Source organism: Pogoniulus pusillus, chromosome 2 (genome assembly GCF_015220805.1).
Source record: "Pogoniulus pusillus isolate bPogPus1 chromosome 2, bPogPus1.pri, whole genome shotgun sequence".
NCBI classification, from domain to species: domain Eukaryota; kingdom Metazoa; phylum Chordata; class Aves; order Piciformes; family Lybiidae; genus Pogoniulus; species Pogoniulus pusillus.
This window is the reverse complement of record NC_087265.1, coordinates 25,577,104-25,602,034: the sequence shown is the minus strand read 5'-3', so window position 1 is coordinate 25,602,034 and position 24,931 is coordinate 25,577,104. Positions and strand designations below refer to the sequence as shown.

General features: G+C 43.2%; 1 protein-coding gene across 1 annotated transcript in view; it reads right to left on the bottom strand.

Moving 5' to 3' along the window:
* Positions 1-24,931, bottom strand: part of MYO1B (myosin IB) — a 135,568-nt gene that overhangs the window by 26,459 nt on the left and 84,178 nt on the right. Inside the window, 11 exon segments of the mRNA XM_064158273.1 lie at positions 54-254; positions 384-610; positions 4,370-4,570; positions 5,557-5,619; positions 7,055-7,159; positions 16,861-16,926; positions 17,280-17,366; positions 18,112-18,230; positions 19,687-19,834; positions 21,192-21,295; positions 22,386-22,484. Coding sequence (XP_064014343.1) covers positions 54-254; positions 384-610; positions 4,370-4,570; positions 5,557-5,619; positions 7,055-7,159; positions 16,861-16,926; positions 17,280-17,366; positions 18,112-18,230; positions 19,687-19,834; positions 21,192-21,295; positions 22,386-22,484 — 1,420 coding nt within the window.

Below are 24,931 nucleotides of genomic sequence, written 5' to 3'. Positions count from 1 at the left end.
CAGTTATTTCAAGTCCTGGAAGAAGAGAGGGAAGATTACTGCTGTGTTCTTACCTGGCTGGCCCTCTCCAGTGGGGCCATGTCTGCTTGCATAGCATCTTGTACCTCTCCAGGCAAGGCTCGTAGGCCTGCCTGAACGCATAACCTGCCCTCCTGACCCGCACGTTCTCCAGCAGGCCGAGGTAGCGGATCTGGTGGCACACCAGGGCATCGTTGAAAATGTGGGCAGCCTTTTTGTCATTGGGTTTGATGCATCTGGAAAGGAAAACACCTACTGTTGTGATTCTAAAACAGAGATGTCCATAGCTGCTTCTCCTTCAATATCAAGATCTATTTTAACTTTACCACACTAATCCACCAAAGATTTGCTACAGGGTACTTTACCTGATATAGTTGGGATTTTTGGTCTGAAGATTTTTCATCAGGGTAGCAACTGAAGCCTTGAATTGTGAACCTGCCGTTGGTGGTCTCTTGAGATTGATCTTTGCTGGGTTCCCTTCAGGGAAGAGTGCTTTGATAAGAGAATGGTTGGCCTTCCACATGGCCTGGGAGAGGTCACGGTACAGAAGGTCATTATTTTTGTCAACAAATCCTTCCACCTGGTACATAACCTGAATGACAGAGAAGTCTTGTCAGAGCATGCTTTGAACTGCAACCTAAGAAATCAGTTTCTCCTTTCTTGATATCCCAAACAAAAGACATTTCAGCTGTCATTTTGGAAGGCTTTCTGCTGGACAAAATTTCTGTGAGCATGTCTCCTGGGCAAGATCACAGAATCACAGTATGTTAGGGATTGGAAATGACCTTGAAAGATCATTGAGTCCAAGCCCCCTGGCCAGAACAGGATCACCTAGGGCAGGAACACATCCAGGAGGGTTTTGAATGTCTCCAGAGAAGGAGCCCCCCACAGCGCCCCGGGGCAGCCTGTTCCAGTGCTCTGTCACCTTCACAATGAAAAAAAACTCTCACGCTAACAGGTCCTTGTGCTGATCAATCTGGTTTCTGAAATGGGAAAGCCTCTTCTTCCTTGCTGACACTGACAAAACAGTTTGCTAATACTCCCAGTCTTTTTTTTTTTTTCCTTTCTTTTTGGACTGGTGAAAGTTTTTCTCCCTCTCTTTCAAATCACAAAGGCAAAAAGCCCTCTATGCCTTCAAAGTGCTGATGCTTACACCATTTGCCTAGCTAAAACAGGACACGAAATACCACCTCTTAATATCACAGCAGCAAGAAGAGATCTGAGCAGCCCTCAGGGGCCTTTTGTTTTTACCAGGAACAGAGTCCAACAACAGCAAGCATGAATGGAAAGCTCTGACCTGAAGCTGGAGAGCCAGGAGGCATCAGGAGGTACTTGATGTAAATCTCTGATTGCTACTGGGTTTTTTAATTTTTGAAGGTAGGGAATTTAGTTAGATTAATTGTGACAAGTCATCCAGCTACTAATATAGATTCTGCAGCTTCATGATTCCTCAGTTCTGTGTAGAGATGTACTATGTACACACAGCACTGAATCAAACCAATGCTGACAGCCAGATTTTAGACAACAGCAAGGAACTGGCAACTCTGGCAGCATTTTTTTCTGGAGTACCTGTGTCTGTTCCTGACAGATGTGGTAAATGCCCTTACTGAAAAAAAATATTCATGTGGACTTGCTTCTGTTTCATAAAAAGAGGGTCAAACTTTTGTTGTCTCAGCTGAGGATGCCAAAATTCCTCCTAAACCAGGAAAAATTCAATGACTGATGTGCTGGTAAGTGAAAGCCAATAACAATGCAAGCCCCTCACTGCCTGCTAAGATATCATCAGTTTGCAGTCCTCCTTCAAGTACTAGGGTATTTTCAGCTCATTTTGAATTCTAACAACCAAAGAAACAGATATCCAAGTATTAATTCCCAATAGATTATATTCATAGATTCATAGAATGGTTTAAGTCAGTAGGGACCTTGAAGATCATACAGTTCCAAATCCCCACTAGTGCAGCTTACTCAAGGTCATCCAACCTGACCTTGAATACCTCCAGGGAGGGGGCATCTACCATCTCCCTGAACAGCCTGCTCCAGTGTCTCACCACCCTCAATGTGAAGAATTTATTCCTAATACCTGGTCTCAATCTGCTCTCCTCAAGCTTCCCCCAAGCCCTTGTAAAAAGCCCCTCTCTGGCTTTCTTGTAGGCCCCCTTCAGGTACCGAAAGGCTGTTCTAAGGTCTCCTCAAAGCCTTCTTCAGGCTGAACAGTTCCATCTCTCTCAGCCTGTCTCCAAAGGGGAGGTTCTCCAGCCCTCTGACCATCTTTGTGGTCCTCATATATATGGACTTACTCCAGCAGTTGCATGTCCTTCTTATCCTGGGCATCCCAGAACTGGACACAGTACTGCAGATGGGGTCTCACAGAAGCAACGCAGAGGGGCAGAATCACCATTACAAAATCCCCTTGGCAAATTCACAATAAAGTTAACAAATGGCCACCTCCAAAGCTGAAAGTATGATATTTCCATGGCTATTTTGAATGAGGAAATGATTGAACTCTTCAAAATGGTATGACTAAGAGAAAGTTAACTAGGGAAGCATTAAATAGTACTGGGCAAATGAAACACATTCCAAATACTCTCTGTGAAGTCAACAGTTCAGCAGGTTGAAATATGAGGTGCAGTTTCAACTCTTGCATTTACTTTTGCATTTCTTCTAAAAAGAAATGGTCTTGTTACAAAATCCATTATTTTGATTTTCATTAACGTAAAGTCATGCTGAATTACACACCAAAAGCTATCTGGCTTCTATTTATTCATTCTGCTTACACTGCAAAAATCAAATACACGTGCAAGTATTCTTGTGTATCTTTCTCTTCCATCTGTTTAAACACAAACTGTGAAAATAAACTCAGTTTGTCATAATGTACCAAAACTCCACTTTCTCATCAACGTGACTGAAGACTTCAGCTCACTCAGTGACAAAGAACATGTCTTCCAAAACATCTTGCCTTCAAATGTGTGTGTGAATTTTTGTCATTCCAAACAAGGTTTTATTTCCAGAGATGCAGCAGGATGAGCAGTTGACCACCAAAGCATGTGGGACATCTTTCTCCTTGACTTGTCCTTGACTTCAGCTTGTGCTAGTTTGAAGCAAGCTGGAATGTTTTGGTAAAAGAACTAGATAATGGGCAGTGAAAAGGAAAACATGGTTGTGTCAACTCCTCTCACAGTCACGCTGAGAACTCTGGGAAGAAGTAAACATTCTCCATTTTGTTTTTCATTCTGCCTTTGTCTTCAGACCTAGCCACATCTCCTTAACCCCACTGCCACTAACCTTCCTTCTTAACCTCTTGGCTGCACCTCTATTCTTCCTGGGAACTGGGGTAAGGTTGAGAGGGGCCGGGGAAGGTGTTGGGGTGGTTTGAGAGCCCCTCCTGGGGACTCAGGTTTCTGGGAGGGGAGTTGTGGTTCTGTATTGTTTATCCTTTGTATATTTCTGTATATAACTGTATATATTGTAAATAGCTGCTTGTATATTTGCTGCTGTAAAATAAATAGCTTCATTTATATTCCTGGAGGCCTTTCTGAGTTAGCTGGGGCAATTCCAAAAGTGGGGGGGGGGGGGGCCAGGTAAGAGCCCAAACTATCACACAGCTGGAGCAGCACGATCCCTGAAAACTTTCCAGCCCAAATTACAGATCTAAGCCTTAAGCACAGAATGTTGGGGTTGGGAGGGATCTCTGGGGATCATCTAGTCCAATGCCCCTGCTAACACAGATACACTTAGATCAGGTTGCACGGGAAGATGCCCAGGTGTGGGCAGCCTGGTCCCAGGGCTCCAGCAACATCAAAGCAGAGAAGTTTTTCCTTAAGTTCAGGTGAAATCTCCTGTGTTCTAAGTTGTACCCAGTGCCCCTTGTCCTGTCACTGGACACCACTAAAAAGAGCCTGTCTCCATCCTCAGGGCCCCTGCCATTTAGATATTTATATGCATTGAGAAGATCCCCTCTGTCTGCTCTTTTCCAGGCTAAAGAGCTCTAGGTCTCTCAGTCTCTCCTTGCAAAAGAAAAGCTCCAGTCCCCTCATAATCTCCATGGTTCTCTGTTGGACTGTCTCTGGTAGTTTCCTATCTCTCTTGAACTGGGGATCTCAGAACTGGACACAGTATTCCAGATATGGCCTTAGTAGGGCAAAGCAGAGGGGGAGAAGAACTTCCCTTGACCTGGTCGCACTCCACGCACTCCAGAACACCACTGGTCTTAACCATAAAGTCTCATTACTCAAGCAATTCTCCTCTGTTACTGCAAAGCCATTTAATGGAAGAGCCTCCCCATATTACCACCCTAGGCTTCATACCAGTACAACCCTTTTTGAATAGCACCTACTCCTGCTTCACCAGGTACCTTGCCAGCATAATGCTGAATCCTGAAGCAGCTGTGAGGCAAGGTGGTGTCATTGAGGAACCGGGAGCACTTGCTCATCCTGCTCTCAAAATGCTGGTGAGTGGCACAAACTTGGTTCAGTTTTTCTAAGAAGGTGTCGTCAGTAACAGTTCCTGGTCTCAGGCATTCTTCATCTAGCATGGCCAGGATTCCAGTTTGGTTCTGAAGCACAAAGACAAGAGCTTTACTGTTTGTTTCCACCACATTTTCATCAAGATGTAAGAGGAGGCCACTCACTCCCTTCTGTTTAACTGTTTACCCAGACAAAGGTTGTTCAAGCCATCTTACAGGCTGGCTCTTCTCTTCATCCCCATTTCTACCCAGACTAAGGTTGGCCAAGCCATCTTAAAGGCTGGCTCTTCTCCTCATTCCCATTTCCAACAGATATTCAATATCTTCATTTTTAAAAGACTGTTTCAGAAATGTGAATATTGAATTTCACCCTGGAATTGTGTGTCACTTACCCAGACTGCAGGAACTCAACTGACATTAGTTCTTTTATGGGTAAACCCAGTATACAATATACAGAGATGATTAAAACATTTTCCCCCCACCTGTTAAGGAACTTGATTTTTCTTGCTGCACTAAGTCCCTAAGATGTCCTCTTATTAATCACAGAATGCTTTAGGCTAGAAGGAACCTTTAAAGGTCAACTAGTCCAGCTCCCCCTCAGGAGGGACATCCTCAACTAGAACAGGTTGGTCAGAGCCCCATCCAACCAGACCCTGAATGTTTCCAGGGATGGGCCATCTGCCACCTCTCTGGGCAATCTGTGCAAGTGTGTACCAGTACTTCCTGTACCTAAAGCATGTGGCAACACGGCAGTGAGTTTTCTAGCTTCCACATAGAAAGAAATGTTATCCACAACACAGCATCTGATATCTGCTCTTGAAAACACCACCAAGTGGAAACATTCAGCAGTTGCTTGGAGGGGGTTTTGTCTAGATGCTATTGAATGTTTCTAATAAAGTAACATATAAAAATACATTTTTTGGTGAAACAAACTTTTCCACACAAGATAAGGTGAATAACACAATGAGTGACTTGTTCTATGAAGTCAGAGTGTTTGAGGATGTGCACAGGCTTTACAGCTAAATTCTATGCAGGCGTTATGAAATGATTCAGAGAGACTCTTGCACATAACTTACATTTTCTATTAGGTCACAAATAATAGCATTGTTAAAATATTCAATATGAGTCCACTCAATCCCCTGTAAGAAAAAAAAAAAAAAAAGAATGTATGAACAGGAGAACAATCCAGGGAGGTTTTCCTCTAGGCAATTTGAATTATAGTCCAGTTAACTAAGAGGTTGCTTTCAAATTTCATTCTATCTGCTTACCAACATTGTATCCATTAAGAAGGAAACAACCAGCCACAGCTGACACTATCTGCACAAAGGGCCCATACTTGAGCTGCTGCCAAACCTGCTCTCCATTCCTTTCCCCAACCCGTGTCAGCTTCCCATGCACTCCCCTGGCCCCTTGCCAGTCCCCTCCCTCCACCGCCTGCCCCAGCACCCCTCTGCCCATGCTCCCACTGGACACAAGGACATCAGCCCAGCTCACCGAAAGCATCCGAGAGCAACATTGCTAAGCTCTTAGCTGTTGGGGTTTGTTGGGTTTTGGTTGGTTGGTTGATTTAGTTATTTATTTATTTTAATGGGAGGAAGCAAGAGGGCTAAATTTAGATGAGACCATCTGAAAAAAATCCAGAGTCTGGCTGTTAGCCAGATAGTCCTAATTTTTTCAAATAAAAAATTTCCAGGCTGAGATGCCAGTTCATCAGCAGGTGACACTACTAGGGCAAAGGACTGGAAAAAGGAATCTTAATCTCATTCTTAATTTGCATTCTTACAGTTTACCAGTCAAGAACCAAACCGCAGTATCACATTTTAAGGGTGTCACCACTGAATGCAGACAGAGCAAAGACACACCCAAACTTCCTATTATCCCAAGGATTATAAAGCAGGAGCTTTATTTGAAATGTTTCTACAGCAAAGTGGTATGGTCCAGTTTGAGCACAGATCCTATGCCAGCTTCTGAAGTTGAGGTGATGTTTTGTGTGAGCTTCTGTACTGCTGAGACCGATTAAAACTTTAACTTGATGTTCACAGAACATCAAACACCAAAGCCTGAGCTCACACAGCTCCTCACAATACTTAACTGTAAAAAAACCAGAAGTAAAAATCTGTTGGGAGTGCCCTTCATCTTGCATGCTTTTGTTTCACCCACCCAATACCCTTTGGAAACAGGATTAGCTGTGGCTGCTGCTGGAGTGGATCCCAGACACCACTTCCTAGTCCAAAACATAGCCTGCAGGGTAATGGCACTAGCACCAGAAAGGGCTATAAAATAGTCTTCTAAGAAATTAATTAGCTTTTGTTCAGAACTGTCAGTCTTTGCTGCCAACGAAGGAAGGTCAGGACTTTTTTACCTGGAGAATTCATAATGTGAAACAAATCCAAAACCAACTGTTTTTTTGCTTAATGCAACTACCATGCAGCCCTACACAAACATGCTCCATGCTAGGCTTGTGGTCAAAAAGTGATTCTGTTCTCTTTTCAAGGTTCCAGCATGCATGTCTGGGATTCTTTACTGGGACAATGGAAAGAGGAGGGCATAAGGGAAGACCTGTTGAACTATTACCTCTCGGATGTATTCTTCCTGCTCTTCTTTGAGGGTAAGTTCAATGAAGATCTGCTGCAGCTTCTCATTACAGTAGTTGATAATGAATTGCTCAAAGCTGTTGTCCTGTCAGATAAAACATTTGCTGTTGTGTGAACACTCTGCAAGTCAACTGGAGCAAGTTACTGCAGCAGCTGCACATCAAGGAGCTGCTTCAGCAACTGCTCCTTCCAGTCTTGTGCTGCTGGAGCAGGATTTCATTGGGATTTGGATTAGTCTGGAAATTTGAGATCAAATCCTTCCCTAAGGCTTTCTCCATTGGGAAGGACAAAACCTCCATAGGTTATCGTCATGATGCCTCTATCAATTCCCTGGGACAAGTCATAAGGGTATTTGTGTGATCAAGGAATAAGCCACTGAGGTTTTGCCCACACTAATCTGTCTCCATATGCAAAATGTAATTTCCTGCAGGTTCTAGTAAACAAAATGGTGACAACAGTATTAGCATTTTTTCCACTTAGCCAGCAAAGCATCCTGTTACAAGACAGACTGAAGCCCAGGCTGCTCTTCTGGTTGCAGTTGAGCCTGGGTTAAGAGATGTATGGCTCCAGATGTCAACTCACCTTGTCCCAGCCAGCAAACTGCTCACGTAATTGCCTTCTGAAATGATGCAAGTTAGAACTTTATCATCCAGAAAAGCCTCCAAAAGGCTAATTCCTATAAAACTGTGTGTGACCCTTTATGGAAGAGACTGGGAAAGGAAACAGTCCCTAGAGGAGGGGAGGGCAGCAGGAAGGCTGCCGAGTGACTGTAGACTCAGCACTCTGCTCCATCACAGCTCCACAGCAGAACTGCTGCAGAACTGTGAGGTGCCAGCACTACATTTCCAGAGGGACACATGTCAGCATCAGGAACGACAGCTGCAAAAAGCCCCTAGATATCACAGGTAAAGCCCTCACATACACAGGTCAACTGATGTTTTCCTGCTAACATCATCAGAGTCAGGACTGCAGCACAAAAGCTGTGGTTCACTACTACATCTCTGATAACTTACATGAGTGGTTCTCCTCTATCGTGGTGAGGCCTCATCTAGAGTACTGGGTTCAGTTCTGGGCTTCCCACTTAAGGATAGGGAACTGCTTCAGAGGGTACAGCAAAGGGCTACAAAGACAATTAGGGGGCTGGAACATCTGTCTTAGGAAGAAAGGCTGAGCCACTTGGGGCTTTTTATCCTAGAGAAGACTGAGGAAGGGATATCTCATCAATGCTTGTAAATATTTAAAGGATGGGTGTCAGATGGATGGGGCCAGGCTTTTCCAGTGGTGCCCAGTGACAGGACAAGAGGTGACGGGCACAAAATTGAACATAGGAAGTTCCGTCTAAGCATGAAGAGGAACCTCTTTACTTTGAGGGCTACAGATCACTGGAACAGTCTACCCAGAGAGGTGCTGGAATCTCCATCTCTAGAGTCATTCCAAACCTGCCTGGATGCAGTCCTGTGCAACCTATTCTAGGGGAACCTGCTCTGGCAGGAGGGTTGGACTAGATGGTCTCCACAGGTCCTTTCCAATTTCCACCATCCTGTAATTCTCTGAGAGCAGTTTGGAGGCCAAGGGTCCACTCCGAGGACCAGTTTAAAAAAAGAAAATAATAAAGGGAACAACAGCACCCAATGGTTTGTGCCAGTGCCTGAAAAAGTCATTAACACTGTAGGAATTCCATCTGCTGAAATAACTGCAATCAAGAGTCACTTTGGAAACTTGCTGCCAGAATTCCATTCTTGGTTTTGGGGTTCTGGAGTTTCCTCTCTCCCATTTCTTTTTTCTCTTTTTTTCTTAACAGCGAGTCATGGTGAGTACTTTGATTGTAAGGCTGAAAATCTGCAGAATAAACCACTGTGTCTTTTTCCACTGTCAAATAAGTCTGCTCTACAATCCCTGTGAAGCTCAAGTTACGATAAGCAAATTTTTATGACTAAGGATGATTTAGTCACCAAAAAGATAATGATTTACATGTTTAAATTAAGGCTCTGGTTGCTCAGTGAGATTAAGAACACGCAAGCAGATTAGAAAATCTTGAGGCAGCACAGATTAATTGCATCATTTTAGTTTTAGGTAAAGCAAAATTATAACTATAACCAATCACCAAACTTTCTCAGCCACATCAGACCAGCCCCTCACACCAACTGCAATTATGCATCAGAGGCTGCAAAACTTGCACAGCTTTAGATAAGAAAGTTCAGACTGGGCATGCATCAAACCCCAGCACTGCAAACGAGTCATACTTACTGCATTCTGTGGCAAAAAGAAATGACAGAAACTGCAGTCAGTACTCACATTCTGTGTTGTTCTGGCAGTCATTTCTCTGTTAGCATTTATGTAGCACACCAAGTAGATTGGTCTTTTGAACAGACTTATATGTCTATGTCACTGAAAATCTGAACTGCTACACAAATGGTACAATTATTTCCTTGTAGATATGTGTGCCTTTAGCTGCTACCCAAAGCTTATCAGATAAACCAAGGGAAGGAAGCACATCAGAAAGCATCACAAAACAAAATCACTGTATATCTTTCATCTCCAAATATCCTCATCTACATAACCTTTGGTAGACAGCTCTCAGTAAAGGGAGAGAAGAATGGAGAAGGGAAGAGAGATGAATGAATCAAAGTTTATTTGACACATGCAGATAAAGCTTATATCACTTTATATATATATAGCACTTCAGATACATTGAATCTGAAGCAAAAGGACCCCAACTGACATATCACCTTGACAAAGAGGAAGGGTAAGTTAACACAGTGTGCATTCTTCTGCCTAGCACATGCCATCTAATGCAGAAAGATTGTTTCTCCAGAAACCCACATTATTCTCATTGCTGAAAGACTTGTGGCTCACATATGATCGAGTCTTCATCTTCCAGAGGCTAGAAACTGGACTACAAATCCAGCTAGACCATCTAAATAAAGGTCATTAACAACACATTAAAGTAACTGCTAGATGCTTTCCTGATTTCCAAGGAGAGGCAACACAAAATCCACAGAGTTCTTCACCAGTCTCTCACTTGAAGCCTATAGAATTCTATTCGCCATTGGCAAGCCACTGAAAACTGCTACTCCAAGAAAATAGTGATGGAAGAGCAGCAGCAATTTTGATCTTTATGTACAATCCAGAGCAAAAGGCTAGCAGTTAATTATAGCAAAGAAAATATTTGGAACTTAAATACTAAAATTCTGAACAGCCCAGAAGATATTAATAAAATTAAATAGAAAAGGCATTTCCGTTCACAGATTTTAAGAAACATCAATGGAAAAACAGCTAGAGTGTTTATCTCTGGGCAAATCTGAGGAAGGCAACAGAGATGGTGAATTTCTTCTCCTTTATTGTATTTCTACCACTTTTAATGATGCGAGGTCTTCACAAAGCATAGGTGAATGCTCACAAGCTAACTGCCCCCATATATTTTCATGAAGGCTCCTAGAAACTCCTTTCACAGAACTAGAAGGGATCCAAAGGACTCCTGATGTTGTTTTTAAGAAGGTCACATCAAAAGAAGTGTGACCACCAGGATGAGAGAGGTGACTCTGCCACTCTCTCTTGAGACCTGCAATACTGTGTCCAGTTTTAGTGGCCCCAGCATGAAAGGGACATGGAACTGCTGGAGCAGGTCTAGAGGAGGCCACAAAGATAATTAGAGGGCTGAAGAACCTCCCCTAAGGGGACAGGCTGTTCATCCTGGAGAAGAGAAGGCTCCTGGGAGACCTAATATCATCTGTCTGGTACCCGAGGGGGGCCTATATGAAAGCTGGGAGGGGACTTTTACAAGGGATTGCAGTGATAAGGCAGAGGGAATGGATATAAGCTTGATTTAGAGTGGAGATCAGAAATAAATTCTTTCCAGTGAAGGTGGTGAGACACTGGAACAGGTTGCCCAGGGAGATGGTAGATGCCGCCTCCCTGGAGGAGTTCAAGGCCAGGCTGGATGATGCCTTGAGCAATCTGGTTTAGTGGAAGGTGTCCCTGCCCAAGGCAGGGGGTTGGAAGTAGGTATCTTTAAGGGGCCTTCCAACCTAAACCACTCTATTAATAGAGAATAATTAATATTAGTGATAACACATCAATAAATTCATTCAGGAGGAACAAGCTGGAAGGAGTCAGACTCTACTTGCTCCCTATGCTGACCAGCATTCACAGCAATAAAAAGGGTTTTGACCAAAACAGAAGCAGCATGGTAAGACCCGAAAGATCAGGAGTAATTTCAAATATTCCCAGGAAATTTTAAGGGAAAAAAAAATATATATTTAAGACCAGTATTTCTCAAAGTGTCAGCTTCTCTTCCAGGCTGTAATTCTGCTGCTTTAATGTTGAGAGCATCACTTCAAACCTTGCGTTATTATAGCAGCATTTCAAACTGTAGCTTCAAAATTACTGTGGAATACAAAATATAACCTTTGGGGAAGTAAAACGCACTCAGTCTCTCAGATTAAATTAAAGGTGCTGGAAAAGAGAATGTCACCTGAGATAGGCTTAAAGTCATGTCACATTTCTAGATGCAGATCAAGCAACCACCCTCAGATTACCCTCTCAATATTTTATCAGGTACAACAATAAACTCAGACAAGTAGAAAAATTCCCTGACAAAAACGAAAGCCTACTTCACCATGTTTTTCATTTCACACATAATGGTGTCCTGCTCATACAGCTTTATTCTCTATCAACCTTCACCGGGTATCAGGGTGGCAATTAACAAATAAAAAGAATTTGGACACTGTAAAAATTTTGCTTTATGCAGAAGTGTTGTGTTTATATGCAGGAGTCGTCATGATGTTGCACTTGATCGGGTTAAGAGTCACTGATTCACAGATTGCACTGGGTTGGAAGGGATCCTCAAAGGTCATCTTGTCCAACCTCCCTACAGTCAGCAGGGACACTTCCAACTAGATTGGGCTGCCCAGGGCCAGATCAAGTCTGATCTTGAATGTCTCCAAGGGCAGGGCCTCTACCACATCCCTGGGCAGCCTGTTCCAGTATTTCACCATTCTTATTGCAAAGAACTTCATCCTGATATCCAGCCTAAATCTGCTCTGCTCCAGTTTCAAACCATTGTTCCTCATCCTATCACTCCCAGCCCTTCTAAACGGGTCCACCCCAGTCTTCCTGTAGGTCCCCATCACATATTGTAATGTAGCTCTAAGGTCTACTTGGAACCTTCTCTTCTCCAGACTGAACAGCCACAATTGTTTCAGCTCTCTGATCACCTTTGTGATGCTCCTCTGGAATAGCTGCAGCAGCTTCATATCCCTCTTATGCTGGGGACACCAGAACAGGATGCAGTACTCCAGCTGTGGTCTCACAAGAGCAGCTTGGGGGTTTGAAGTGATCCCTGGAGATCAACCAGTCCAACCCACCTGCTAAAGCAGGGTCACCTGGAGCAGGTTGCCTGGAATCACAATGTCCAGATGGGTTTGGAATCTCTGAATCTGGATAAGCAGATATCCCAGCAACTGAAGGAGATGGAGATATTTAGTTTGAAGAAGAGGAGGCTGAGGGGAGACTTCATTGCTGTCTACAACTACCTGAAGGGACACTGTGGTAAGGCTGGTGCTGGTCTCTTCTCATAGGTAGCTGGAGACAGAACAAGGGGGAATGGTCTCAAGCTCAGACTGGGTAGGTTTAGATTGGATATTGGGAAAAAGTTTTTCATGGAGAGAGTGGTCAGAGACTGGAATGAGCTGCCTAGGGAGGTGGAGTCACCAACCCTGGACATGTTTAAGGGTGGTTTGGATGTGGTGCTTAGGGCTATGGTTTAAAGTGGATCTTGTACAGTATCGTTATAGATTGGACTTGATGATCCTGAGGGCCTCTTCCAACCTGGATGTTTCTGTGATTCTGTGAGGGTCAAGTGGAAACTATCTCTCAGTTTCTCCAGCCTTTACTTTTGCATCTCTACTGCCTGTCAGGTGAAAATCTGTGGAACAAACCACTCCACCAAGGGACTGAGCAGAAAGTGTTCACACTTTCAAGCTGTCTTCCCAGTGCCTGGCAAATTTCAAGAGTTAAGGCTGCCAGACAAGGCTTATTTTCCTAGAACTGCACTCCAAATCACATGGACCAGCTACAGTGAAAATTCATAATGAAGCCTTTAAGCCAACAGGCACAGGCAGACATTTTTCTATCTGAAGCTAGGCAGCATGAAATATTCACACTTGCTCCTTGGCATTCATTTTTACATACCCTGCATCTTTTCTACACAGCAAGTGTATACATCAGAAAATTAAATGTTCAGACCTAAGATATTGACTCTTCTGCTCATCTGCATTGAAACCTAGGCAGGTCCTTGGTCATCTGCCTTTTGCAACCTTCATTTCTTCTACATAAACTTCATTCACCCCTGCTAAAATTCCACCCCAATATTTTGCAGAGATGTGGAAACTGCTTCCTCAAAAATACAGACTCAAACATGGAATGAAACAGGATCAGCCCTAAATTTACCCCAGGAAGTCTGTAAATAAGTTGGTTCTGAGATTCCCAGTGCCACCGTCATTCCAACCCCATCTCCAGTCACAGCCTAGACTGCAGACTTACAGGTCATGTAGCCACTCCAAAATGTGGATAAGCACAGCTGGAGCAATTACTGTCAGGCTTCAAACCACTACTCAAGCTCCAGCAACATTACAAAATCAACCCCATTGTGTAGGCTGCATTGTCACACTAATCCTAGTCTCCATAGTCCTTGCTCAGAGAGACCCAAAATGTCAGCATTTTGCTTTTGGACCCAGCATGCAGCTGAGCACAAAGGGCACACAGCAGGACTCACAAATAAACACAGCTTCCCAGCACCTATTTTGTGGATTGTTTAAGCCAAGCTTGCTGTTGACATCTGCCGAACCCACAGAGGCCAAGGATTATCAATAGATCTAAATTCCCTAATCTGAATTTTTGGACAGTCAAGTCCCTAAATCTGCATTCTTGGATAGCTTGTGGGTTTGTTTGAAAAATGGGCCTTGTGCTTGATAGATAGTGGAAACCAAATCCCAAGGAATAAGTACTAGATTTAGCAATGCTCCAGCAGCTTTCCTTTGGTGAGCTCCATGAAACCTCCGCTTACTTTGTAAATTAACTTCATCTTAAATTACAGAACAGTGCAGAATTATAGTGGACAGTAAATAGTCTTTCAGAAACAGATGAAAGAAAGCATCTCATTGTGGTGAGAGCTGGCAAAGGGTCTGAAGCACAACACTTACAAGGAGTGGCTGAGGGAATTGGGCTTTTTTAGCATGGAAAAGAGGCTCAGAAATCTTTTTGCTCTCTACAACTACCTGAAAGGAGAGGCAGGGGAGGTTTAGGCTGGATATTAGGAAAACCTTTTCAGTGAAAGAGTGGTTAAGCATTGGAACAGGCTATCTAGGAAAGCAGTGGAATCATCATCACCACAGATCTTAACTCAAGAGAGGAAGAGTTCCATCTTGTATGCATGTACTGATGAATTTGATCCTCAAGTCACAAGGCAAACCTTTCTCACTTTTCTCAGGAGAGCCACAAATCAGCATTTAAAGGGGTGAACAATAACTACTCACACAACTATTTCAAAGCTTTTGAGTTTGCATGAAAAGGGAATGCTGCACCATAATTCAATATGAAAGGTTAAGTGGGAAGAGCCTCATTTTTTCATTTTCCTTCTGCAAAACTAAGTCTCCTGAACTTAACTACTTACTTAGGACCTTCTAAGATGTTGACCTCCTAACAAAACAAAACAAACTAAAAAACCCCAACTAACCAACCAAACAAAAAACACACACACAAAAAAAATAGCATGTGAGGAAGAACCTTGTCCTAGTGCAAGCTTCTGTCTCTTACCTCACCCTGCATCTTTATTCTTAATCAAATTTGAAAAAGCTAGCAAAAACAAGAGCCCTGCCCAAAGGTGCCACCCTCCCAGTGTCCAGCATTCAAAAGATATGCCAAGGACCAGCTTTGAAGAGCTCTGGCACTGAGCTCTCTATTCAGCCACCTGACTACTTGCAATATATTCTCATAAACATGCTCTTATGTTTTGTGCAAACAACACAACCTTGCTCCATGAACTCTGGAGGCAAGTTCTTCCTCCTCACAGAGCTGTTTTGATTTAAACACACTTTGATGTTATGCTTCTGAAATGAAACTTACACCACCCTCCCATGTGTAATTACTCTTTTCCCATCTTCCACAGTTTATCTACACTCCCTGAATTTTCAAGAAGTGGGTAAAAATTCATACTTTCTACTTTTCTCCCCAGCTGGGTTTCTAGTTTAAACACTATAGAGATTGCAACCAAGATCTACACATATCTTAAACTGTCAGAATAAGGTTTATGTAAGTGTTCTCTGACCCAATTAAAAACTCCTCTGCGATTGTTTTTGTATCACAATACCACCAGTCTGAAAATACTATCAGAAACAAACAGCAGGGAGCCACAGATCATCAGCTAGGAATCAGTACAGAGTATTTCACAGAATCACAGTGTGTTAGGGGCTGGAAGGGACCTCAAAAGATCAACCAGTGCAACCCACCTGCCAGAGCAGGATCACCTATACCAGATCACACTGGAACATGCCCAGGTGGGATTCAGATAAGTGAATGGAGATGAAATGAAATACAATTTTGACATTAAAGTGTAAGTTTTGGTGTGTTTGTTGGTTTTTGGTTTGGGGTTTGTGGTTTTTTTGTTTGTTTGTTTGTTTGCTTTTAATAGGATACAAACCTTGTTCAAATTGTCACAAAATATCTCAGGCCAGAAGTGACACTGCCAAAATTTCTGTCATGCACAGAATGTCTGCCACACCAAAATATATTTAGTTTACCTGTAGAATGGGTTGGGTTGGAAGGGACATCCAAAGGTCATCTTGTTCAAACCTGCTGCAGTCATGTGGGAAACCCTTCACCAGATCAGGTTGCCCAGAGCCTTGTTAAGCCTCAGCTTGAATATCTCCAGGGATGCAACCTCAACTACCTCCCTGGATGACCTGTCCCAGTATTTCACTACCCTTGCAAAAAAGAACTAGCACCCAGTCTAAATCTGCTCTTCTCTAATTTCAAACCATTGCCCTTTGTCCTATCACTGCAGGCCTTTGTAAACAGTCCCTCTGCAGGTTTCTTGTGGGTCCCTTCAGGTACTGAAGGCTCCCTGGAGCCTTCTCTTCTCCAGACTGAACAACCCCAGCTCCCTTGTAGGGCAACAACAGCAGGGCTGTTCCAGCTCCCCCTGATCATTTTCATGGCCCTCCTCTGGACCCACTCCATGAGGTCCATGTCCTTTCTGCATTGATGAAGACAGAGTACTTCAGATGAGGCCTCACCAGAGCAGAGTGGCAGAATTGCCTCTTATCCTCATGACCACACTTCTTTTGATGCAGCCCAGGATGCCACTGATCTTCTGGGCTGGAAGCGTGCATTGCTGGCACATGTCCAGCTTCTCATCCACCAGCACCCCCAAGCCCTTTTATCCAGGGCTGCTCTCCATCTCATCATCCCTCAGCCTAGGGCTGCCATGATCTAGGTGCCAGACCTTGCACTTTGCATTATTGAACCTCATGAGATTCTCCTCAACCCACCTCTCCATCCTGTCCAGGTCCCTCTGGCTGATGATACGTATTTATTTAGCTATGGTGCTAAACATGTCAATTTTTGTTATGACATCTCTCTTTGGCTTACTTTTCTCGTGGGTTTTGCTGGTTAGGAATGACACACTTGATGCCAATTACATTTATCCTGATTACAAATTCATCAACCACTCTATTAATCTTTCATGATACCTTTCATGTTAAATGTTTTTTATTACAAAGGTCTTACCTCAAAAATTTCAAAGCCATAGATGTCTAGCACCCCCATTACCTTCTTCCTCACTTTTGTTTGCGCCTTAAAACAGAAGTCAAACAGAGTCACTTATCTGTACATTTCATACATGGCAGTCAAGAAAACCAATGTGTCTACTAAATAGGCTGTCAAATTCTGTACACTAAAATGTGCTACAATTTATAGTATCCCAAAATGTACCAAAATTTATGGTGTGCCAATATTCACAAACCAATGTGATCAGTGTCGTAAGCTTAAAACCAGAGCTGACAGCAATTTGCTGAGCTATGATACAGTTATTCACCTGTGTCACATGTACAAGCAGGAGAAAAGAAACTGTCCACTATAGTTTTACTGTTCACTTGAATTTAAAAGACTTCTGTTAAGTTTTTTTTACAGGCACAATCCAACAATACCTTAATGCTCTCATTTATCCTGGTAACCAGCCAAGAGAACAGACGACTGTATAAATTCTTAGCCAAAGCATCACGAGCGTAATAAGCCTAAACAGAAGAAAGAAGACAAACTATATAAATGTTGGGCTACTCAGCAACTTTTCACATTACTGATGTATCTTTAAAGGTGCTATGAACAGCGTGAGAACAGCTCAGGCGATTGGAGCCGGACTAGGGGTGCCTGGGCACTAAGGCAGCAGCAGGAGCTTGCCCACTGGACCTCAGGCTGGCTGCATCAGCAGCCACAATCAGGGCACTTGGACATCCTGCTCATCCAGACATCCTCTAAAGACTCATATCCCTCACTCTAATCCTAAGCAAAGGGATTTGAGCAGCTGCAGTTAGGGAAAGGACCTTCTGGCTAGTCTGAGCTGATGGAACACAGGTGGCCACCACACCGGCTCTGCAGCATTACAGAAAGATAAATTCACACTGGTAGCAAAAGCTTTCCAGAAGCTCAGGATGTACAACTGACATGAAATCACACCAGTTGCTCTAAATGAAAAGAGTCTGCCACAACACTTGGAACAGGAGTTTTGTGCAGAACTGTTTCATTTTGCCATTCTGTGCAGCCTTTCCCCATCTCTCATTTTTGTGAGGTAGTTCACATTTAAACACTGAAAATGTATCTGAACAGCTGGAAACTGCTGAAGGAAAAACACTCCAGTGATATGTTTTATTCAGAACAGCTCATGAGCTGCGGTTTCTTACTTGGGCAGTTATGGGTTAGCCACATGGATAAACTACTTTTTAAAAAGGATTCTTTCCTTTAAAAATCAGGATTTCTTTTTACCTGAGCCACATTTAGTGTTGTTGAAACTTTCTCTTGCTTGGCTTCAACTGTCCGGAAGCTGAAAGCTCTTTCCAATACAGACTGGTCTATACCTGTCAGCTCACAGATTTCCTTGAGCTCTAGCATGAAAACGACAGAGTAAATATAATAAATATTTTCATATCACTGCCTTTTCTTCCCTTAAAAAAAAAAAACAAACCACTTTTAAGCAGTGCAGTATCTTCCCAAAGCAGGTTTTTAGTGTCCCACATTCACTCCCTCCCTACCCTGCAATGCAAAGTTAAAAACAGCACAGCTGGAGAAACACAGAGATAATGGTTTTGAAGGCACTTTCTATCTGGTTGTTTTTGTGAAGAAACTTGTCTTCTATTTAGCCCAGACTACTTGGCATGATGTAAAGGTTTCAAATGAAAATAAATGAATGTTCAAAGTCAACTTGCAACGTCAGCTGCAAAACCAGGACCAAATGAATCTGACATTACAGGCACAGATGCTCCAGTAGGCACCTCAAGTTGCACTAGGGGAAGTTTAGAGAAACTTCCTCACTGGAAGAGTTCACAAACACTGAAGCAGGCTTCCCAGGGAGGTGGTGGAATCTCCAACCCCTGGAGGTGTCTCAAAGAGGCAGAGATGTGGTGCTGAGGAACTTGCTTTAGCACCCGGCTTGTTAGATTATGGTTGAACTCAATGATCTTCAAGATCTTTTCTGTTCTATTGTAAAGGGTTAACCCTCCTGTGGTCTGAGCCTTACTCCAGGTGTAGTGGTTAGCCCACTCCCACTTCCTGTCTAGCCCCCTATAAAAACAGAGAAATCTCCAGTTTCTCTTTGTCTTGCCCTGCCTCCTTGCCTGCCAGCGCCACCCTTTTGTTCCTGCTGCATTTTGTTTTACCACGTGGCCATCCTTCCATGAGGCGGACAAATACATTGCCATCAACCTGGCTGTGTATATATATATATATATTTTGTATCTTGCTTTTCCTTCTCTATACCTCTATGTAATTCCCCTATCTCAAATACTTTTTATTTATTTTTAAAATTTTCTCTTTTAACTTCCAAATCAAAGTAAGACTATTTATTGGGGTGTGTTTTACCTTTTCCTCTCTACATGTAATTCCCTCTTTTTAAAAAAAAAAAAAAAGGGGGGGGGGGGTGGGGGGGAAGAGGGGAAGGCATCCTATAATTGTATTGGTTCTATTAGCTATATTTGAGTCTCTGGGACATTTAAACTAGAATCGAGACATCTATCCTACAGTTCTAGTATACAAAAGAACAGAAAGCCTCCAGCACAGAATAACCAAGCAGTTACAGAAATGCAGAGCATCACTTAACACTTCTTAGAAGAAAGAACTAATAAAATGGGAAAAAAAGAAAAGGAAGAAAAGAATTGCCTTTGGAATTTCATTCAGAATGACTGAAATAGCATTCAACTCAATTCCTCTTTGCCCACAAGTGAGTTTTGGAAACTGTCTTGTGTCATTCATCTGTAAGGATTTTCCACGTCTACAGAAATGCCAAAATTAACACTGCTTGTAGGCAAATTCATGGTTTTCCTTCCATTGCTTGTCTCATCTTACCATTTTTATCTTTGATTTTACTTTCATCCAGGCCATTCACGCGAGACTCAGGCTTAAATTCAATGTTTCCCAATTTCAGAACGGCTGCCACCACCTCAAAAACAGACTGTGTCTCGTGATCCATAAACCCCACAATCTGCATTGCATTCTGGAAAGGGGACAGAGGAAAAGATGAGCGAAAGGAATCTACATTTAAACAGATCATACCTGAAAAAATGATCCATTTTTTCACCATTCAGCCTAAATGAAGAGATGCTTCATGAACGCTTTTGTGTTTTGTGACTACACTTAGAGAAGTATAGGGTTTAATACTAAAAACAGGTAAAGATAATGTTTAATATAAAAAAACAGGTTAACAAAGATGTGGTAGTCAAGCTGGCATGTTAAATCTAGACCTCTTGTAGGATCAGTCAATGGGTTTCTAAAATGCAATTCTTGTATTTATCCACTTCACTTATTTACAATTTGGTATTCTCAGCCTACTCTGTTGTTCTAAAAGTCAGTAACATAGAATCCAAATGTGCATACACTGGGTCCTGTATTATCTTTGTCCCTGATACAAAAACATCACAGCAAATCACAGGGGCAATGGGTGGAAGTTGAGGCATGAGAAGTTTCATTTAAACAAGAGGAGGAACTTTTTCCCTGTGAGGGTGATAGAACAGGACACTATAACAAGCTAACAAGGCGGGTTGTGGAGTCTCCCTCACTGGAGATATTCAAAACCTGCCTGGATGTGTTCCTGAGTGATTTGGTATAGGTGATCCTGATCTGGCAGGGGGGTTGGACTGGATGAGATTTCAAGGTCACTTCAAGCCCCTGACATTCTGTGATCTTGCTAACCATTCCACCTCTGTCTGTCTTTCAGCTTGGTCAGCATTAACTCCTTCATGAAGCTCAGTCATTGCCATCACAATCAATTATGCAACTTCCTTGACCTGATCAAGGATTCTGGGTTTCTTTTTTCCCTTCCTTCTTTTTCTTTTTTTGTATTCCTGCTAGAATACTCTAGAAATTTGGTTCTTTGTATTTTCTAGTCATAGAATCATAGAATGCTAGGGGTTGGAAGAGACCTTCAGAGATCATTGCAAAGCAGAGCCAAATGGGGCAGGTCACACAGGAATGTGTTTAAGTGGGTTTGCAATATCTCCACAACCTTTCTGGGCAGTCTGCTCCAGGGCTCCAACACCCTCACAGCAAAACATTTTTCTCATGCTGACAGAGAATTACTTGTGATTGAGCTTGTGTCTATTGCCCCTCATTCTGTCACTGCATATCACTGAAAAGAGACTGGCTGCAGCCTCCTGACAGTCACCCTGCAGATATATGAAGACATGGACAGGGTCTCCTCTCAGTCTTCTCTTCTGCTGACTAAATAGCCCCAGATCTCTCTGTCTTTCCTCATAAGAGAGATGCTCCAGTTCCTTAACCTCCTCAAAGCCCTCCATTGAGCTCCGTCCAGTAGTTCCCTTTGGGGCTTGCTCCCAACCCCATTACTTTCTTACCCTGACTGTTCTGAAGTTTGCAGCATCATCCACTCCATTCACTTTGGCAGAATCCAGGCCCAGGTAGTTGTATCTGCTGAAGTCCCGCTCCAGTTTCAGTTTGCCTATAAACCAAAGCAAAAGATCACTAACAACAGCGCTGTTGTTGTTGTTAGCTCTTACATCTCAGAAGCAGTATTGTAAAGAATTGTCAGTATTAGCAGGATTTTAATTCCAAACCTTTTCAATAAGAAGAGGCTTGCCTCTTTGCAAAGCCAATTCTGGCAGAACAAGAGGACACAGCCTCAGGCTGCGCCAGGGGAAATTTCGGCTCGAGGTGAGGAGAAAATTCTTCACTGAGAGAGTCATTGGGCACTGGAATGGGCTGCCTGGGGAGGTGGTGGAGTCGTCATCCCTGGGGCAGTTCAAGGCAAGGTTGGATGTGGCACTTGGTGCCATGGTCTAGCCTTGGGCACTGTGGTAAAGGGTTGGACTTGATGATCTGTGAGGTCTCTTCCAACCTTGGTGATACTGTGAAATACTGTGAAATAATTCATGGATTCATTGAATGGTTTGGGTTGGAAGTGATCTTCAAGATCATCTAGTTCAAATCCCACTGCCATGTCCAGGGACACCTCCCTCTAGACCAGGTTGCTCAAGGCCTCATCCAGCCTAGCCTTGGACACTGCCAAGGAGGTGGCATCCACAACCATCCTCCCTGGACAACCTGTTCCAGTGTCTCGCTACCTTCACTGTAAATAATTTCTGCCTTATCTCCAGTCTCAATCCACCCTCCTCAAGCTTCAATTCATTCCCTCTCATCCTACCACTACACGCATTTGTAAAAAGTCCCTCCCTGGCTTTCTCCTAGGCCCCCTTCTGGTACTGTAAGGCTGCTCTAAGGTCTCCCCAAAGCTTTCTCTTCTCCAGGCCTAACAGCCCCAATTCTCTCAGCCTGTCCCCATAGGGGAAATGCTCCAGCCCTCTGATCATTTTTGTGGCCTCCTCTAGGCCTGCTCAAGCAGTTTGATGTCCTTCTTATGCTGGGATAATACCAATCCATGCATTTATGCCAGGTATTAGCATTGCTACTACCACTGATAATATGAAAACTGGGTCAGTATCACATTTCCCACAAGAAAATGGCATGCACGGAACAGCACGTTAACGAGCAAGACAACTCATAACCAATAACGGCACAAGAGCAACACTTACAGAGGAAGTCTTCTGATGCACCAGACAGTATCTGATAGAAAATGTGAAAGTTCCTTTCACCTCTTGGCTGCTTAACAACACGAGACTTCTCCAGCAGATCTACAAAACCCAAAAACTCACAGGTTAGGTAAAGCTTGTGGAGCAAAACCCTTCCATATGCATATAATCTTCCATCATTTTCTACTTTACTAGCTTACAGCATTGCTGCAAATTAGATGTTAAGTGGTGGGCACAAACCTTATCACAGGATGTCACACCAAGTACATACTTCTCAACTAAGTTATTTGTGCCATCTATAAGCCCAGTACACTTCTAAACGACCTGAAAAGAAGCAATGTGCACAGAAGACAACCACAAAACCAACCATGGTGAGGATGATTTTAAGGTCTGAAAAGGGCAGAAATGTTAACAAGCTGAGACAGATAAAAGAATGAGGGAAGGAAAATAAAGAATAATTTGAACTGAATAATCATGTAGCAATCTGTGATCCTCAAGTACATGAGACTATAAAATAATTCCCTATGGGACTGGCAGAAGCTCCATCATAAGACACCTGAAGTGAAATGGAATAGCAGAACTTTGAAGAGCATCACTGCACTGACAGACTGCCTTGGCCACCACCATCAATGACAGGCATGCCTCTAAGTCTTCATAGAATCATAGAACAGAATCATGGAATGTCAGGGGCTGGAAGGGACTTAGAAAGCTCATCCAGTCCAACCCCCCTGCCAGAGCAGGATCACCTATACCAGATCATACAGGAACACATCCAGGAGGGTCTTCTAGCATTCTGTCACCCTCACAGGAAACTCCTCCTCAGGTTTAAATGAAACTTCCTGTGCCTCAGATTCCACTCATTGTCCCTTACCAGTAAGGGCTGGAATCTAGGCAGGCAGCAGAAGTGGACTAACTTGGAACACAATGCAAACACTTCAGACTCTACATATTTACCCTGAGGGTGACAACACAAATGTTGTTTAGCCCGGTCTGCACTGTGGTCCCCAGCACGTGGGGTGAGGAAGAAAGGGATGGGATAAGAGAACCTTTGGAGAGGGCTTGGTGCCACTGACTGTTTTTCTAATAATAAAGGTTTTTCCCTCTTTTCTCATGGGCATAGGAGAGCTCCACATCATTGTTCCAGACAGCAGCCTCAGTTCCCACTCTAGATTTTCTCAAAAGCTGCATACATTCAGTGACACAAAGATCAAGACATTCAGAGCTTCATTCCCAGCACATAGCAAAGGAGTTACCCAGTGCACCCCAGGAGTTCCACAGTTCCCTCTGACTGGGACTAAGTTGTCCCCAACCTGTGCCCGTGCCAGAAAAAAAGCCCCACAGCTCCCACAGCTACACACACTTCAGGTAACAGCTGTATTTTCAAAGGAGAGTGAAGCAATGTGGTTTGTCTTCTTTGGGGTTTCAAAACATTCTACATTTAAATTGACTCAGATGCTGCCATAAAAGCCCAGCTCTGTATCTTGGTGAAGTGTTGTCTGTAAGCCTTCTAATGCCATGCATGCCTTCAGCACATTTGACGGTTTCTTGAACGTCTGTCAAATTAGGTATGTTAGGAGGGTAACTGTCTCAGGTTTTTCACTAGTTTATCTTATTTATGTGTTTTTGAGAAGCAGTAAGATTAACTAATTAACATCCAGCTTTCCAAAGCTTCAACATTCCATATTCTGTCTGCCTTCATAAGGGAGGAAAGAGGCCCCAGAAAGCAGTTACTGACAGAAACCCAGGCATTTACCTTTGGAAAGCAGCTGCTACCAATCCTTTTTAAAGCTGCATCCATTCTTTGTTCTTTTGCTTTGTTTTGTTTTCTTTCTGTTCACAGGCAGACTGAAATCAGACCAGTAGAAAAGACCATCCTAAAAAGCAACCATCTGTGCTACTCTTAAGCAAGCTTCTTCTCTTTGTTTGCCCTAATTAGCATTTTAATAACTCAACCAAATATATTTTCCTTAAAGCAACCACCACACAAGGGACAACTTTTGTGTTAACCCTCACACAATCACAAATCCTGGCAATCAAAGAGTTGGAAGAGGAGAGGCAAAGATGCACATCAGATTTCAGCACACAACCACTCAGCAATTCTCTTTACAGTGCCATGTGTGGACAAATGGTGCTTCTCTATATGAAAACCCACACAAGCAAAAACCCCCAAGTCCTGTACGTGATACATTTCATTATAGAGCCTACATAGATTGCATAGAGGGAACCCAGAACTAGAGTGTGTGTGGATTAGCTGCTCTTTCTGCATTGTCAGTCACAGAATGCATCAGCTTGGAAGGCATCCTCAAAGGTCATCTTGTCCAACTCCCCTGCAGCCAGCAGGGACAGTACCAACTAGGTCAGCTTGCTCAGGGCCACATCAAGGTTGACCTTCAATGTCTCCAAGACAGGGCCTCAACCACATCCCTGGGCATCCTGTATTTCACCACTCTCATTGTAAAGAACTTCATCCTGATGTCCAACCTAAATCTGTCTTGCTCCAGTTTCAAATCATTGGCCCTCATCCTATCACTCCAAGCCCTTCTAAACAG